At 49.3% G+C, this 17,902-nt stretch overlaps 1 protein-coding gene across 8 annotated transcripts in view; it reads right to left on the bottom strand.

The window, feature by feature from the left end:
- LOC135909192 (metal cation symporter ZIP14-like) overlaps positions 1-17,902 on the bottom strand; it is a 187,507-nt gene that overhangs the window by 60,178 nt on the left and 109,427 nt on the right. For 3 of the 8 annotated variants that reach the window (XM_065441023.2, XM_065441018.2, XM_065441016.2), the window contains one exon: positions 7,453-8,322. The exons of the other annotated variants lie outside the window; for them this stretch is intronic. In XM_065441023.2, coding sequence (XP_065297095.2) covers positions 7,472-8,322 — 851 coding nt within the window. In that variant the 3' untranslated portion in view covers positions 7,453-7,471. Of the gene's footprint in view, positions 1-7,452; positions 8,323-17,902 lie in introns of those variants that run through there. 8 annotated transcript variants of the gene reach the window in all.

Genomic DNA, 17,902 nt, shown 5'->3' on the forward strand with positions numbered 1-17,902 from the left:
GCTGTTAAGGGGCGGGGCACCTGCAAGGTTGTGTTTACGACCAGTACATCTTCGAAATGCTGTCCCTTCAAATTTTTTTGCCTCACTTGCAATTCCTCAGTCGGAACTCATCATACACTCTAACTAATGCCTGTGTTGTCTAATAACTAATCAATTGTAATTTGGTGATCTTGGTTGATTGTTTCACAAGTCAAATCAGCATTTTTGTCTTTCCGACTGGTTGAAGAGCAATCTGAATGAGGTCCATCTTGAATGCTCAGTCTGCCATCCTTGAATCGAGGATACCAGTCGTAGACTTGCGTACAGTTCAAGGCTTGTTTTTTGTAGGCTTCTTGAAGCATTCCACAAGTTTTCGTGAACATGCTTTCCGAAATAAAACAAAATTTGATCCAACCACACTGCTCCTTGCGATCGCACATGATGGTTTCGCAGATGAGTAGTGTTTAACTTTAAAAAAAATTGACATGCAGAATGCCTCTACAATTGGTTCTGTCAAGGCACTGATATCGGAGGACTATAGCTAGCTACCCCTAGTGGCGGTACATGGGAGCACACCTATGGGAGCACACCCATGAGAGGCATGAAAACGAAAGTTGGGTTTCCTTTTAGGTCCCCCCTCGTATATGCAGCGATGTCACAAGGGCTGTCACAAGTCACCATTTTTCCCTCACTGAGGGAAGAATGGTTATCAGAGGTGTACGCACAGGAAAAGCAACATTCAGAGATTCTGTTCCTGTCCTGTCACAGTGGAACATAACGACTCTGGAGGATTGCCCAAGAATGGGCACATTCCCAATGACACACAGCAAATGGCTAGATAAAATGAAATATAATTCATCATTCTATTAACAGATCGGTGTGCTTTAGGGATGCCTGTGAGCCAACATGAAATGTTTATGTAGGAATCAAAGTGGCACATGCCCATTCAGGAGGATTGGTGAAGAACAGGCATATGAACATCCAGAATGGCTAAATTAAAGGAAATGATGTACATCCAAGCATCCTTTAAGTATAATTCGCCATTATATTAACAGATCGGAGTACTTTAGAGGTGCCTGTAAGCCGACATTATATGTTCCAAGTGTTATGCAGGAAGTTAATATTATAATAAATATATTATTCTCCGCATACTTGGTCAGCGTGCAAAGGTCATATAAGTCACTTCATTGGTAGTTTCACATAACCTTTGCATATACATCCACAAATATACCTACCAACATAGCGACCGACCCAACAGCACACAGCAGCCAGACAGCCACACAAAACCCAGTAAAGTAGGCATAGAAAGGCATTAATATTCCTTTATACTTATGTGGCACCATGGTTTGTTTATTCCAAACATCCTTCATTAGGTCACAAAGAAGTGTGTTCATGGCAATGACACTCACTTGTCATTGATGCTGTTTTGAATGCAGAGTTGTGGTAGCATACAATTTTCTTTTACACATTTTACTGGCATTCATAGTCAATATCTTGCACCTAATCTTTCGTACCCCACAACAATATGATTAGCATAAACGTTAATTACCGCAATGTTCTAAATGAGATAAACACCAACTGTTCTACTACATTTTTTTTTTCATTAAAGAACCTTTCGCACATATTTGTGTATATCTGGAACATCGAATTCCTCCACATGGACACTCAACACAATTTTACAGTGCATCCTCTAGAGTGCCAAAATAAATATATATGCTCTTTACTTAAAAATGAAGAGTACAGAGATGCACTCTGTCGAGCGAGTGAATGACACAGCAGCCAACTCTTTGGGCAGGAAAGTTCCCAACAGGGTTAATTCTGCCCTTATATAGTCGTGAATGCTGTGCTGCCATCCAGTGGTACTGCCATACACTACATCCTCCCTTCGGTAAAACCAAACAAAACAGAGGAACTCTTACTCCGAAAGAAAACATTCACAGGTCGAGCCTTCTCGGCTTGCAGATCTTTCTGCAATACCTTGAGACGCGTGGCGTAGAACTGCAGGTTGTTTCTTCAGTAGAGGTGCTCTCCCAAGGCGATGCGGTTGTGTGGTCTTGGGCTGCTCGAGCAGCTCCAGGCATTGTTGTGTACATGGTGCTCTGTGCCGCCGCGGGAGTTCCAGGTGGGCTGGTAGTGCATTCCGCAAAATGTCCCGTCGTTGGAATCAGGTGCATCTGGTTGCACTGGAGTACACCCATTGGAGTCTCCACCTCATAGGAGTAGGGGTGTTGAGCTGGTCCCATCCCGGCCGCGAGGGAGTTGACGTCACATACCCTGACCCACTCCCCGGTCTGAATGACCACAGTGTGCAAGCTGCATGTCTTCTGTACATTAAAGCTTCCTTCTGGGCGAGTTGGTGCATACTTGACATAAAAATTGTAACAGCACAAACACATGCAACCACAAAGTACCAAGGACGAGACACAAGCGCTGACTGTCAACTAAATTTTATTGACGGAATATGGATACCTTATATAAGGGGAAAGGCAGAAGTGAAAGGGGGAGGGAGTGATACAATCGGGGAAAATGACATTGCGCATCGATGAACAAACGCGCTGGCAGACAACGGAATCAGGCGCAAGGAAACAAGAAAACTAGAAAAAATTAGAAAAAAGTAAAAAGTAGAAAAAAAAAGTGATAGATACAAACATACAATCAAATCAGTAAGCGGTCGCTTTCAAAAACTGAAGCTCTGCAGCAAAAAGCGATACAGAGGGGGTGCTTACACACTTGCTGCGATATTTCTGTATGTGAAACGCTTCCAAACTGACCCGCGCCGTCGGGTATGCACTCTTACCGAGAATCTTCGTCTCTCCCAATCGAGCCTTGCAACCTATGCATGCAATTACGTGCGCAACCAAATGTGCGTACTTGTCCTTTAAGTTACTTAAATTTCGGGCATGTTTCCCCAAGCGTTCATTAATGCAACGGCCGGTTTGGCTGACATAAGCCTTTTCACACTTCAAGGGAATGGCGTATACCACTCCTGTGGAACACTTGATGAATGGCTTCTCATGTTTTGACTGACAACCTCTTTCTTTCAAGTTGCAGATGCGTGCGCATAACTGTGCCAGCTTGCTGGGTGCCGAAAAAACAACGGACACCCAATGCCTGTTGGCTACCTTCTTGAGACTGTGTGAAGTCTTGTGCAGGTACGGCACAACCAAAGGCTTGTCCGTCTTCCGACGGTCATCTTTTCTTCGTGTTCCTAGTTTTAGCTTCTGAAGGAGGGTCTCAGACACAGCAATCAAGACCGAATGGGGGAACCCCGCCGCCAAAAGTCGGCTGGCCTGATTCTCAAAACTTTTCTGCATTAGATGCGGGCACGACTTCTGAAGAGACGATTCCAAACAGTGCGACGCTATAGCTCTCTTTACAGTTTTGGAATGCACTGAATCATATGATAACAGATCTTTTTCTGTGCGAGGGAAATAGCCCCAGCAAACATGCTTTTCATGAAAGGTTAGTCAAAGGTCTAAAAACTGTAAAACATCTGCGTCAGGTAGGTCATGGGTAAAATTGAGCCCAAGTCCATGCTTGTCAAATGCATTTAAAACTTCACCTACTGTAGAGAGGTAGGTGAAGGCCGTCTGCTTTTTTAAAAGCACTAAAAAATCATCGACGTACCTAAAAACCTTTAAAACAAACCCCCCCGAAAAAGACCTATCTAAAAGTTTATCTACTTTTGCTAAAAATATATCGCAAAGAATTGGGGCCAAGCAGGACCCAATGCAGATACCGTTGCGCAGCAAAAAAGGTAGGTTGTCATAAACAATAAAAGTAGATCTCAGGTAAAACTGCAATAACGATATAAAATTATCTACTGACAAGCCTGCTGAATTCTGAAATGACACTTCGCCGTTTGCTTCTATGCATTCCCTAAGAGCCAACAAAAGCTGATCTTGAGGCACAGAATAAAGCAAGTCTTGTACATCTACGGAGAAACCAAAGCCAATGTTATCTGTGCTCTCAAGAAACAGCGTGACATCCCTAGATTTCTTTGTTAGGAACGGATCATCTGAAGCAAGCGCTTTGAGATGCTTTTGCAAAAACTGACTAACGTTTATTTGCAACGAACCCTCTTCACTAACGATAGTCCGGAAAGGAATATCTGGTTTGTGGGTCTTGGCAGTAAAAAATGCGTTTGGGCTGCTGCCTCTGCTATTACCAATATCCCTCGCAAGTTTGTCAAGATTTACTTTCTTACAGAAGTTAATAAACTTGGTCTTGACCCTAACAGCACTCTTCTTAACAGGCTCAAAATTCTTATTGATGGCCAGTTGCGCTTTTTCATTGTACATTCCCTTTGGTAGAACAACAAACCCAGTCTCTTTGTATGCTTGAACAAGCATAAGGTTGTTTCTTTTAAACAAAGAAACCACGCCACTTAACAGTCTTCTATAATCCAGCGTGTCAAGAACGTTTGGTGAGCACTTGCGTAGACAGTCTACACTCTCAAGAAGGCAGCGGTCCCAGTCCTCTTCATTTCTTGCTTTCGTGGCCAATTTCCTGTTCGTTGCAATCAGCTCATGGGCTGAGACACCAGGCTCCAATCCATATTTCGGGCCCTTCTGCAGGAGACAGAAGGGCCCCTGCCTGAGAACGTAATACGTCTCCTATGGCAAGCAGCGCGACATTTCCGTGCTGCTTGCCGTCCCCAAACCAAAGAGGAACATTATAAAATATGAAGACGCCAAATAAACCGACACACACAAGAGAAGAGAACGGGACAGGGCGCCACTCGCAACTGTTTTTGCGAGTGACGCCCTGTCCCGTTTTCTTCTCTTGTGTGTGTCGGTTTATTTGGCATCTTCATATTTTATAATGAACAGCTACCAACTAGCCCAACAAGAAGTGCTTCAAAGAGGAAGAGCTTTCCCCTCTTAGCGCCCAAGTAACCCCGCCTGTAGGCGGCGCTGGCAGCGCAACACTCTTGCCATCTCTCGTACTGTGCGTCAATCACACCGACCGCCGCGGGCCCCAGGCCCCAGGCCACGCGGCGAAGCCGCATCGCAGGAGACGGGAGCTATGCAGGAAAACAAGATATCAGGGGACACGTGAGATTCACGCATCCCCACAAGTTGCAGGACGCTCTGAGAGCCGGACAGTCGGCGTGAGGGTGTGATGCGCACCCTCAGAATGGGCACAGCTGCTTGGTTGTCTTATCAGATGGCACTAGCTTTCCCTTGCAAGGCGAGCGGCGTCGACGGCGAGCGACGATGAATCATCCGAGTCACAAGCCTTGCGCTCATTATCAGCGTCTTTGTGTTCGCGAATGTGCGTGAGCACTTCGTGCAACATCATTCTTGAGTTCTGACAAAGCTGGTCCGAGAGCTCGTGGTCAAACAAGCCCACGAGAAAACGGTCTCTAACGGCCACTCTTTGATGTCAGGCGAGGAGTAGTTGTAGCGCTTGACCATTGTCCGAAGCGCAGTGAAAAACGCGTCGGCCGTCTCACCCAGTTGCTGCACACGGCGATGAAAGCGCGCTGACTCGTACAGTCCATTCGGTGGGTGAATGAAGTAGTCAGTGAACGCCTTCTTCATGGCAGCAACGTCCTTCAGGTCCACCTCTCATGTAGTGGACATGAGGACAACCCTGGTTTGTGGGCACATGCAGTAGAGCAAGGTGGCGCAGTTGGACCTCCACGGGGGCGGTGTAGAGTCCGGTGGCGAACACGTAGTCCTCGTACTGCAGCAGCCATGAGGGCCAGGAGCGGGCGTTGTCAAAGTCAAACACCGGTGGACGCAGCAAGGCCTTGCCTGGTAGGAATGGAGTGGCAGATGAAGCAGCGGATGTACCGGCAGAGCCTTCCCCGGTGGCCCTGACAGAGGGAAGATGACTTCTTGAACGGAGAGCGGCGGCACCGGGGCCAGGCCGCGTGTCGAACCCGCAACCACGGGATCAGCAGAGACGGATCCCACCCCCTTCTGACACCATGTCGACCAAGCAAAAGACACAGGGTTTATTCTGCCCTGATATAGTCGTGGATGCTGTGCTGCCATCCAGTGGTACTGCCGTGCACTACACACTTTACACCATGTTTAATTGTAAACTCATTCCTTGCATACATGTTGGTAACTTACAGCTGGGGAAACTGTTCTGGGGAAGACTCACAGTTATGGTTTATGCCAGTGTACCCAACAGAATGAGGTATGCCTGATGTTTATTTTATAACCAATCTGGTGACTCCAATGTCATCAGGTTGCACTTCAATGTATGCATGAGTGTTCACCAAAAGCATTGGCCTTGTCTTCCAAGGTAGTCCCTTGGTCGTACACTACGGGCAAAGGGTGAATTTGCTGCCCCTTTAGCTTTCTTACGCCATTCCATGCTTTAGACTCTTGGATGTAGGAACTGATGCCCGAGAGAAACCTCTCCCAGCTAGCCCTCCTTGCATGCCTCCACGTGCGCCTTCCTTGCGATTTTGCCAGTTTAAATTCTATGAGGTTCTCTGCAGTCGGGGAGTGGCGCAGCAAATCCCAAGCGTCGTTTTGTTTCTTTCGTGCAAGCCTGCAGTGTTCATTCCACCAGGGGACCCGTCTTTTACATGAGAGTCCTTGTGTTTGAGGAATAAATTTTTCTACTGCGTCAAGTATAACACATGTAAAATATGCTACTGCTTCATCTATGCTAAAATCAGTAAAAACATATCAATAAGTAAGTTGATTCCTTAAAATGATTCGCTCTGGCGAAGGCGTTTCCACCGGGGGCTATGTGGGGGGCATTCGTGTTGACGTATAGAGTTTAACATTACAGGGAAGTGGTCACTTCCATAGGGATTTTTGGTTACATGCCATTGCAAGTCAAGGAAAATCGAAGCAGAGCCAATCGACAGGTCTACTGAAGAATATGAATTATGGTGAATGTTTGTGGGGGTTCCACTCTGCGTGTGGCTAGGGCTGAAGGCGGGCTCCGGATCTAGCCCCACGCAGTCGCTTCGTGGTACTCCCAACCCGTAGCGCGGGAATCGCGGCTACGTCGGGTTCGGACGAATAAGGCAACCAGCGGTGTCAACGGTAACAACGTTCATTGCTATAAGCAATATCGAACACTCGCAGAGGGACGTCCTCTCAGTAAAAGTAGTAAAAGGCTTGCCTCGTTGTCTGGGTGGGTCAGACAAACGAGGTCACTCACGGGATGCGGCAGGTACTATCCAGGCGGTTCAAGGTGTCGGCGTCCCAAGAGAGCGAGTCTCCCCCGGTAGCGTGCTTTTATGCCTTTTTACCTTTTTGCGAGGGAAAGTCCTCCTCGCCCCCCCGGATACGTTTCCCTTTCCCGTGAGCCGCGTAGGAGAAGAGGAGTACGGGCGTCATCAGAGTGACGAAGAAAGGGAGGGCGCATAGTGCCTCTCTCCCCTGTCTACGCCGGCACGACCCGTCGCCACGTGCGAACGGGTCGCCGCGGGTACGCGGGAGGAAATGGAGGCGGGTGCTCCCCACATCCTCCTCCCCTTAAGAAGGCCCTCGGACGCAAAGAGTCGGACGCAGCTTTATTGGTCAAGGATGGCCCAGAAACCGGTCTCCATCTCCTGGAGCTCCTCCGCCGCCTCCTTGTTGTTGCTGTCGGCCACCGCCGCAGCATCTTCGCTCGCTGTGCAAGCCGTCGTCTTCGCGGCTGGCTGCTCCGCTGTAGGTGACTCTGCTGCTGGCTGATTTGCCGTCCCAGCAGAGGTGCCTGGGTGTCCGGTCGCCACGTGGAGCAGCCATTCCGCGAACTCGTTCTTGCGGGCCGCTCGGGCCAGCATGGCCTGGACCACTCCGTTTGGTGGTCGTGGCTGCGGCGGTGGCGTATTGGTTGCTCTCGTCCGGAGCCGGTGTAGGGCCCCTCGGTCGTGGCTCTTGTGGAGGCGGACCATGCCACAGCCGCACAGCCTTGTACCCGCCGGCAGAGGCAGGCAGGTGCCCTTCGCCCTCCGGTCGGCATCTCGTAGGGTCCGGCCCTGGAAGAGCCGGAACAGTCGTTTCGGAGGCGTTCCGATTCGGGCCCTCTCCTGCCAGCGCCAGGGTCGGTCTGATACATAAGCGGCTGGCGGGTCAACGCCATCCTGTGATGTCCAGGTAGCCACGTCCCGGGTGCCGCGGCTTGGCTGCCTGGGGTTCGTTGCGTCGGGTTCCCTTGGTGGCCCTGATTGGGCCTTGGACGGAGAGGTGAGGCGGCGAGGTGATGGGCCCCTGAGGAAACGGTGACGTCGTCCGCGATGGGCTGGCCCTGCGGGCGTCCGGGGTGAGGCCTGGCGACGCCCCTGGTGGGTCGAGGGCCCTCGAGGGGACACCTCAAACCGTGGGTGTCCCGCCGCCGAGTCGTCTCGGTGGCGCTTCACGAGTTGGCGTTGTGGTCCATCTGCGTGGTGAAAGTCGGCACAGATAAGGTTAACACTCGCATTGCGCGTAACGCCTTGTACTGCGCCGGAAACATCAAACGGGCCCGGCAGTGCCGGAGTGTTTCCTCTTGCTACGCAAGTTGTAGCGCGGCGGAGGGCTCGTCGTTCGGTTCTGGCTGCTCTCTCTCACCGAGCGTCGTTGAAGGAGGGTCTGGTTTTATCCCACTGCTCATCACGCGGCACGTAGCGTTTCAGGTCGCATACATGTACCGGCCCGCCGATCGGCTTTCCTTTCATGTTCTCGAGCCGGTAAACGAGCGATGAAACCTTCTCTCACACTTGATACGGCCCAGTCCACATCTGCGCCAGCAAGGCAGCGAACTGTTTGCTAGAATCGCTGAGAACGTGCTGGCGTCGAAGCACCAGATCGCCCACTTCGTAGCGGACGTTCCGATGCGAGCGGTCGTCCTGCGCCTTCTGTTGCACCCTAGCAGTGCGAAGATTACTGCGTGCTTTGCGTAAAGCTTCTGTCATCTTGGCACGTAGGTGCGTCGCGTATTCAGCTCGTGCCGCCGGCGCGACCGATATTCCACTGCGATCCGCGAGAACTCTATCCATTGGATTCGGCAGCTCTCTCCCCAGGTTGAGAGAAGAAGGCGAATACCCAGTCGAGCGGTTCACTGTCGATCGTAATGCAAACCCGATCTCTGGAAGGTAGGTATCCCAGTCCTTATGTCTTTCAGAGAACGCGACAAGCATGTGCTTAATGTTGCGATTGACCTGTTCAGTGGGGTTCGAATGAGCATGGTAAGTTGTCGTTTTCTTGTGCTTAATGCCAAGTGCAGCGCACGACTCGACGAAAACCTTCGCGGTGAAGTAGGACGCATTGTCCGTTATCAACTGCTCCGGAAAGCCAAATCTAGTGAAAACCTCGATCAACTTATCCATGATCACTCGTGCCATCAGTTTTCGCAAAGGGAAAAGTTCGACCTATTTACTGAAGTGATCTGTGACTACGAGCAAGAATTTGTTCCTGCTCAATGTGGTGGGATACGGTCCCATGACGTCACACGCCGCGATTTGCCAGGGAGTCTGGCTGTCGATAGGCTGCATGAGGCCGGGTGGTCCTCCACCTCGGGGCTTCACACTTTGGCACACATGACATGAGCGGGCGTAGCGCATCACGTCCCGTTTCATGCCTGGCCACGTAGCGAGACGACACAACTTAACGTAAGTCTTGGGGCCGCTCGCATGCCCAGCGATGCACGAGTCGTGAAAGTAGCATAGCAGTACTCCTCGCAACGCGCGCGGTATCACCACCTTAAACGCCTCACTAGTGTCGTCTTCGGTGCGAATATACCTCAGCAGGACGCCGTCGGAATTCAGCAGATAAGAATCGAGCGCGCTCACAGCATTACCAACTGTTCCCGAGCGCTTAGCACCGACAGCAATACCAGCTGCCTCTATGTGTGCGGCGGCCCGCCACCGTGCTCCCAGAGCTCGTCGAGCACTTTTCGACAAAACGGGTCCTTCTGCTGAGCCTCGAACAGCTCCTCTCTGCTGAAGACGACTCCTGCGGAACCGACATCTACATGGTTCACGCTCTCGCCCAGGATCGACGGTTTTTCCGCGTCCCTTACTTGGGCCTCTCCATCACCTCGGACTGGCGCTCGCGAAAGTGCGTCAGCTGCAGCATTGCTTTTTTCTTTGCGGTAGCGCACGGTGAAGTCGTAACGCTGCAGCAGCAGTGCCCAACGCGCCAGGCGGCCACTCGGCTCGCTCAAGCGCCTCAACCAAGTGAGAGCCATGTGGTCAGTCTCAATCTTGAATGCCACTCCATGGACGTAATAGTCGAACTTTCGCAGAGCGAAAACTATCGCGAGGCACTCCTTCTCTGTCACCGAGTAGTTCCTTTCGGTCAGGGTCAGCGAACGACTCGCGAACGCAACTGGTCGGAGAGTGCCTCCGTGCTCCTGAAGCAAAATTGCACCTAAGCCTAGGTCGCTTGCGTCTGTTTGAATCACAAACTCCCTATTCAAATCGGGCAGCTGCAATTCGGCCGTGTCAGCGAGCACCTTCGTGAGGCCCCGCAGTGCCGCCTCCTGCTCTTGTCCCCAAGTCCACCGTTCGTCTTTCCTCAAGAGCTTCGTCAAAGGCGCTTGCACTGCCGCGCAGTCTGGAATGAATTGGCGATAAAAGTTCACCAATCCCAGAAAGCGCCTTAGTTCGCCGATATCTTTCGGCGACGGGTACCTCAGTATAGCCTCGAGCTTATCCTTAGTCGGCAGGATGCGGCCGTTGTACAGCGCGAATCCCAACAGCGCTATTCTGCTCGCAGCTATCTGAGCTTTGTTCGGGTTCAGCGTGACACCCGCAGATCTCAGCCTGTCTAGGACGTCTCTCAAGTGGCGCAAGTGCACCTCGAATGTTTTCGAATAAACCACTATGTCGTCCAGATATGCGAGGGCATGTTGCCACTTCGCGTCTCCTAGCACTCGGTCCATCAACCTTTGATATGTAGCGGGAGCTCCGACCAAACCAAAAGACATTCTCTTAAATTGAAAGAGGCCCCGGTGACAAGTGAAAGCCGTTTTCTCTTTGTCACGCTCGTCCATTTCGACCTGAAAGTATCCACGACTAGCATCGAGCGTTGTAAAGTACTTCGCCCCGCCTAGGTTAGACACTAAAGAGGAAATGGAGGGTAGAGGGTACGTATCCTTCTTCTTCCTTCTTCGTAACCTCATTCAGCCTGCGGTAGTCTACACAAAGGCGATAGGTATCGTCCTTCTTCGGGACTAGAACTACCGGGAAGCCCCATGGGCTGTTCGACCTTTCCACCACGCCTGTGTCGATGAGTTCGTCTGCGGCCGAAGATTACATTTCCATGGCGCAGCGTCACCCGTGTATATCCTGTGCCTGACTAGCGTAGTGCGGCCCAGACGGTCAGTGAAAATCGCGTCGTATTCGTACAACCGCGACGATAATCGTGCCCGTTCTCTCTTCGGCGAAACATGTGACACGGTCTAACATTAACCCGTGCTTCGCGAACAATATAGTACACGCAACAGTGGCCGCACTGAGGAAATGTCCACACGGTGTCCATAGCATGCGAGCCGACATTGTCCCTGGTACAACGCTGGCGTCCGCCGGTCACAGCAGCAGCTTTGCAGACTCGGCAACACGATCCCAGGCCAGGACTCCGGAGACGACGACGCAGTAGTCGGTACGAGCAAGTGTCGCTCGCGCCGACGCGCCCTGCTGGCAAGAGCCACCGTAGCTGTCGGTGACCGCCGGCTCTTTTGTCCGCCGCCGAGGGTTGTGAGCTGGATGCAGGAGGCTGCCGAAGTCGCTGCGCCGAACTGGCCACAGCATCACCATCGCCCGGGGTGGCTCGATCGTAGTCCGGGGCAGCAGCGCAGACGATGTGCAGGTGACGGCAAACCAGGGGCGACTCCAATCACGCTGCGTAAACTCAACACACTCGGCAAACACTAAAGTAGTGCAAGGGAGAGGAATTCTGCATGTGCATCGCCCACGTGGTTCGATGTTCAACTCGGCTAGCAAAAGATCGGGCAGCTACTCAGATGCTAAGTTCACGTGAACGAAGCTCGCTTTCTTGAGTCGAACGAGTAATTTCAATTCGTGCGAGGCTAACTAGAATGAGGGACGCAAAGTGCAACACCTCAACGCCACGGTCCACCGGGTTGTGTCCCTCCACGTGCGACAGGCAGCTTCGTAAAGCCTTCGGCCTAAAGCGTCGCTACTCTGACAACCGGCATCCAACAAACAACACCCAAAATGGCCGCAAAACAGGCAGCCGCGAGGAGACGTCAGCTCTGTGAGGTGGTCCTACTCCGCTCGGTGCACACAGCAGGCCATGCAGCTGTGATCAGTTCCCCTTAGCTGTGGCCAGTTCTACGTAGGGCAAACGGGACGGTGTATCAATCAGAGGCTAATGCAACATAAAAGGTTGTTAACCGGTGGATCATCTAATCTTTCCCTACATTGCCAAGATTGTAACTGCACGCCAGAGTTAGATGAATGCGCGATATTGTACAGGCATAAGAATGAAGATACGCATCTTATGGTAGAGGCATGGCATATCTATAATGGTGGAAGTGCATGCGTGAGTCAGCTTTCAATTACTTTACATAATGAAGAGATCAAGCGCCTTAACAGTTATCTCTCACGTAGACTGGCACGTGCACCCAAAGAGGTTAAAGAAAAACTGTTTTTCTTTAAAGAAAAGTTTTTCTTTAACCTCCTTGCGTGTACCCGACTGACACGTGGTGTTACCATTCCTGAGCTTGCGCAGATGAGTTTTGTGTCTTCTTTCTTTTTTCGCCCCTGTGCTCCCTTCAGTTGATAGTCGGCGTTCGTGTTGTCCACTTCTATGCTCTTGTGTCCTGTCTGCACGCCTCACCTCTTTTTTGCATAGTGAATCCTTACCAATTAGCTCAGCTTTCTGTCGTATTATAACCTAATATAAAATACCCAAGGTTGGATACATACACCAGGTTAACCCTTGCCACCTAGAAATTCGGAAGTGAGAAGAAGTGGTGAGAAGACAGGAAAGAAGAAACAGCGAGAGAGAAAGCAAAAGATTGAATAGAGGGACAGGAAAAGGCAACTGCCATTCCTCCAGATGGGTCAGTCTGGAGGTGCTGTCTATGCGAAGCAGAGGCCGGAGAGGTGTGTTGCCTTCGCCGGGGGGCCTTGAAGGTCCAAACACCCAGCATCGGCTCAATCCCCAGGATCCCCCTTTCCCCAGACACAGCTAAGCCGTGCACGGCTACACATGGGAGGGTCCACCCTTGTGTGCTCGGGTACGTGGTGTCACAACACACCAAACGCCTGCTGACGCAGACGCTCCTGCGGAGGACACCAAGAGGGACAAGCTCTGCTTATGCAGAAAATTAGCTCTGGCACTCTAGTCATGTCCACCATGTTGCCACTGCAGCGGCGGTTCCCGGAGATTGAGCTAAGCAACATGGACGAGCTGGGAGATGAGGGGTGGGAAGGCACCTCAATCCCCACAAGTTACGTTGTATACAAGATGGCCCTCTTCAAGCCACTGCTGTAAAAAAAAACAGAGTCGGCCTACTTGGACCACCCTATCTACACTGTTGTTGTAGACCATGACTAAACATGTCTAGGCTCACGGATGAAAATTTTTTTTTTCTTCAGTCATAGTGACTACACTTTCAGACTGTTCTGCAATATCTGCGTTGGACCCTACCCAAATGTTTGTATTGTCATACCATAAGTGTACGACTATGGCAGTGTCATTTTTCCATTGATAGATAGAAGATCCTTGCCATTTCAATTTCCGGCATTTGTTGTTCTTAGTTTATTTTTATTTTGCACAACAGGACAAGCTATATCACAATTGTGAGTTCTGGGACATAAAAGGGTTGACATCCAGGCCAGTTGGTACATAGTTGAAGGAAAAAACCTATCACACAAGACAAAGGACAAGAAGAGATGTTCACACCACAACGACTGGACTATCAACTGAGCTTTATTAGAAGCGGCATAGTCCCAGCAAGGCCAGCAGAGCATGTGCAACAGCAACATCGCTAATCACAGAGCATTGAAAAGACCAGATATCACATCTATCGTAGGGGCATTTATCGGTAGAGGCAAGGGCAAAGAAAAGCGAGAAATCCTGGAAGTGTACTACATCAGGTTATTAGGTGACGACTGCATTAGGACAACTTTAGTGCGCTTACTTGAAAAAGAATTAGCTATTTTAGGTCGGTCACATTAGACGTGATATATTGTCTTTTCAATGCTCTGTGATTTGCGATGCTGCTGTTGCACATGCTCTGCTGGCCTTGCTGGGACTAGGCCATTTCTAATAAAGCTCGGTTGATAGTCCAGTCATTGTGGTGTGAACATCTCTTCTTGTCCTTTGTCTTGTGCGACTGGTTTTTCCCTTCAATCCTGAGATACGCCGAGCTTCCTAGCGGCATCATATCTTTGACCTCCTTGGTTCAGTACGCTACAAAAAACTGCTGCCACACATTTATCTTGCAGTGCAAAAGCATCCTTGAAAGCTACTTTCTTGGAGAAATGGGCACAGTAGACAAACATTTGTTGAATGAGTGAAAAGTAAGACGAAAAAAATATCATCACGCTGGGATATGTGTTTCATGGCAGATTCCCCCCCCCCCCTCTGGTTTCATGACACGTCTCTAGGCTCTGCCATGTGTATGAGCTTTATCAAAGCGCCAATGTAGCAAGAGCTGTGGTACAGCACTTGGTTATGCCAACATATGTTGTTGCTGGGATACAAAGCATTTACTATGACAGGTATATTATTCCCATAATGTGATGACAGAACAGTACTTCTAACAAGAGTTTTACAATGACAACACATGCAGGCAGCCAGCAGGTCAAATTGGGCAAGCAAAATCCGCAGGCAAGCTTAGTTGCCCCCGCCCCCCCCTCCAAGGAGCAGTGGGAGATGCCGCTAGCCAGCTCCCACCTATCATATCAGATCATGTTGATTGCAAGGAGTGTTGTAAACAAGGCTGTTTCCCATGAACAACTCCTGCAAAACCACCCTTTTGCTTTCTTTCAGCTGCCAAGTGGAGAAGGTAGTATTGTCTGTACCTAAAGCCCCTTAAACTTCGTAAGGTAGCGCCACGCTTTGAAGAATTCCGCCCCCTCCTCGCGCGCTCTGGTCGAGGCCGAAGCCGCGTCGCCATTGGCCTAATGGCATCACGTGGGCCTTCGAGTTTGCTTCGTTTGTTTAGTCGTGCTTCAGCGCCATTTTCGCTTGACAAGTGTCTACGGATTGGTGAGGAGCACATGTTGGTGCCGTTGCTCTGCTATGTTGTTTTGGTTTGCGATTGCCTTAAACTTTTATGGCAAGTGCAATGGCACTTCATGGCATTTTCTATCATCATAACCTGCTGCGTCTTCATATGCCAAAATAGTTTCAGCAAAGACAAGAAGCTCTTCTCGATACCATCGAGTATGTGCTACGGGTTAGGAAGAAAAACATGGTTTCATCGAATTGGGAGAGAGAACTTCAGACCAACATTCTCCACACGACTATATGAGGTGGTTACCAGCCTCTCATAGTATAGTCCCACGCGACATGCACTTTGTTTATATAAATAGTACGGTCATATTTGGTGCGCTTAATCATATTGTATGCCAACAGGCTTGAATTCGCGGGAACACTAGACTGCGTGCAAAAACATTATTACGAACTTTTAGGATTCTGCGCATTCCTTTTGACAAAATTTGAGGCTCAAGCGTGAAAACTCATCTTAGGAAAGCAACTCTATGCATTTTGTGGTTACTAACTAGCCTTCTTTAGAGTGAATAGCTTTGTTTGCCTCTTTTGTTCGTGTTCATTGGCAATCGCCTGGTTGATTTGCGATACAAAGGAAAAGTGTGTGTGCTCTCCCGAAACCACGTTCGTCACCGAACGACAGCATCACAAGTCTTTGAGATGCACATATAAATTCGTGTGAGCTTTAAAGCATGTGTAGGCTAAGATGCAGAGGTGGAGCACTCGCAAACAAAACGTGCGATCGCCCGCTCGTTCACTGGCTGGTTTAGTCGTAGTTTGCTCAATCGTTTAGTCGTTCGCTTACTCGTTTGTTCAACTATTAGCTCGTTCTACCACTATGTCTCAGAGACACACGTAATGAGACAACATATGGTGCCTCAATTGAATGACTGCATAATTGCACTTACCACAATTTCGGCCACGTCATAGCGTGGCAATTCTTTGCACGAGCATCACTTCACTAAAGTCGTATCTCGCAAATGCAATTTCGGAATGAGTGCAACCGTCCTCAATGCATGCACCTTAGTGCAACTCAGTTTGCAACAAGTAAGTCACTTTGTGAACGGATGAGCTGAGGCACGATGAAATGTAATTTGTGACGATTCCCTAACCTGAAAAAAAAAATAACGCACTTGTTTAAGCCTGAATGAAGCACTGTTATCGCATTAACGCTTCGCAAATGAATACTCAAAAACAGATTTCATTTTCCATATATGCAGAATCCCGACTCGATGATCGGCTGCGCACATTTCTGTAGACTTTGAGGCACGAGAAACATAATAGCACCATCGCCCACCTCTGAGCCTTTGCGCTTACTTGGAAGATTGGCAAGCACACACGTTGGTGGCGCTGTAGCTTGTAATACTCTTTCGAACCTTCAGAGCAGCGATCGTTCGTGCCTCTGTCGGCCTTTGTACATCATAGCTCGTATGTACCGCGAACCCACATGGTAAGAGTGTCGCGGATTATTTAGGCTACTGAGGGCTTGCTGGAGGTCAGGATGTTGGCATTCTATCGTAAATGTGCTATGTAAATGTGCTATTTTAAATGTGCTATTTAGAACCATTTGCAACAGCATCTTGCAACACTCACTAGACAAATGTTGCGTATCTAATTGTAGCGCATGCGATACGTTCGGAGTCGTCATGGCACAGCATTAGCACTCAATCAGATATTTTTCAAAAATTAATTATCAGAACAGGGAAAAAAAGCTGCCGTCACTGAATTTGTATAACCGTCCGTATAGAAATTCTATACTGTACATGAAGTTACTTGGAGCTAGAAAGCCAATGCGAATGCTAAAAGAGCACTACCTTGCTATGCGTGCATTCATTCTGCAAAAGGCTATCCGCTATGCTTGAGCGGTGTAGGCGGCGCCACGGTCGGGGAGGGAGTGTAAAAGAGAGGAGAAACGAGAATGAGCGAAGGCGGAAGAGGAGAGTGTCGCTACTTTACAAAGTTTAAGGGGCTTTACCTGTACCACATCAGTAAGCTGACAGTGCTGTGTGAAATTAAGCTATCAAATAAAACATAATAAGGCCAGTGCAATTGACTCATGGTTCACTGCACCAACTGCACTGTACTAACCAATAACACCTGAACCGAATGCTCAGCTAGATCAAGGTTTGTCACATCAAGCGCAGCTGAAATCAAAGAGCATAGTGAGCCTTTCTCATGTTCTTGTTTATCTTTGCTCACGACACTGCATAGGAAAGCAAAACAACATAAACAATCAGCAGGTTGCAGCAATTCAGCCAGTTCTGAACTCATTTACTGTGAACACAGCAGGCTCTCACAGTTGAGGCCTCAGAACATAGTCATACTCATCATGAGTAACCACCCAGGAAGAGGTATAACACACTCGCATAGAAAGAAAGAAGGAAGTAAACGCTAGGAGACACAAAGTGCATAGAATGTGCAGCACGAAAAGAGCACACCACAATCAGCACCACTAGCAGCAGAACCTTTGCATGAATGTGAACTTGTGGGGTGCTGACAGGATGCACTGACAACCAACTGAAACGCAAAAAACAACAAGGTGCTGGCACGATAAATGTTGGAGGCATATTACATAAGAAGAAAGAAAAATATCTGTATTAGCATTACGTCTGTGGTGTTGCACCTGGCCAAGTTTGAATTTTTTAGATGCTTTCTAAACTAGCACGTTTTGAAATTGACCGATCTACCGTGGTATTATGCACAGAACCTTCTCACATATGTGTGGCTGGCTATATATCAGGCTGTTTTCTAACAATAAAGAATAGTTACCCCTTCCTTTTTCCTGTTCTTTC

Source organism: Dermacentor albipictus, chromosome 9, assembly GCF_038994185.2.
Source record: "Dermacentor albipictus isolate Rhodes 1998 colony chromosome 9, USDA_Dalb.pri_finalv2, whole genome shotgun sequence".
NCBI classification, from domain to species: domain Eukaryota; kingdom Metazoa; phylum Arthropoda; class Arachnida; order Ixodida; family Ixodidae; genus Dermacentor; species Dermacentor albipictus.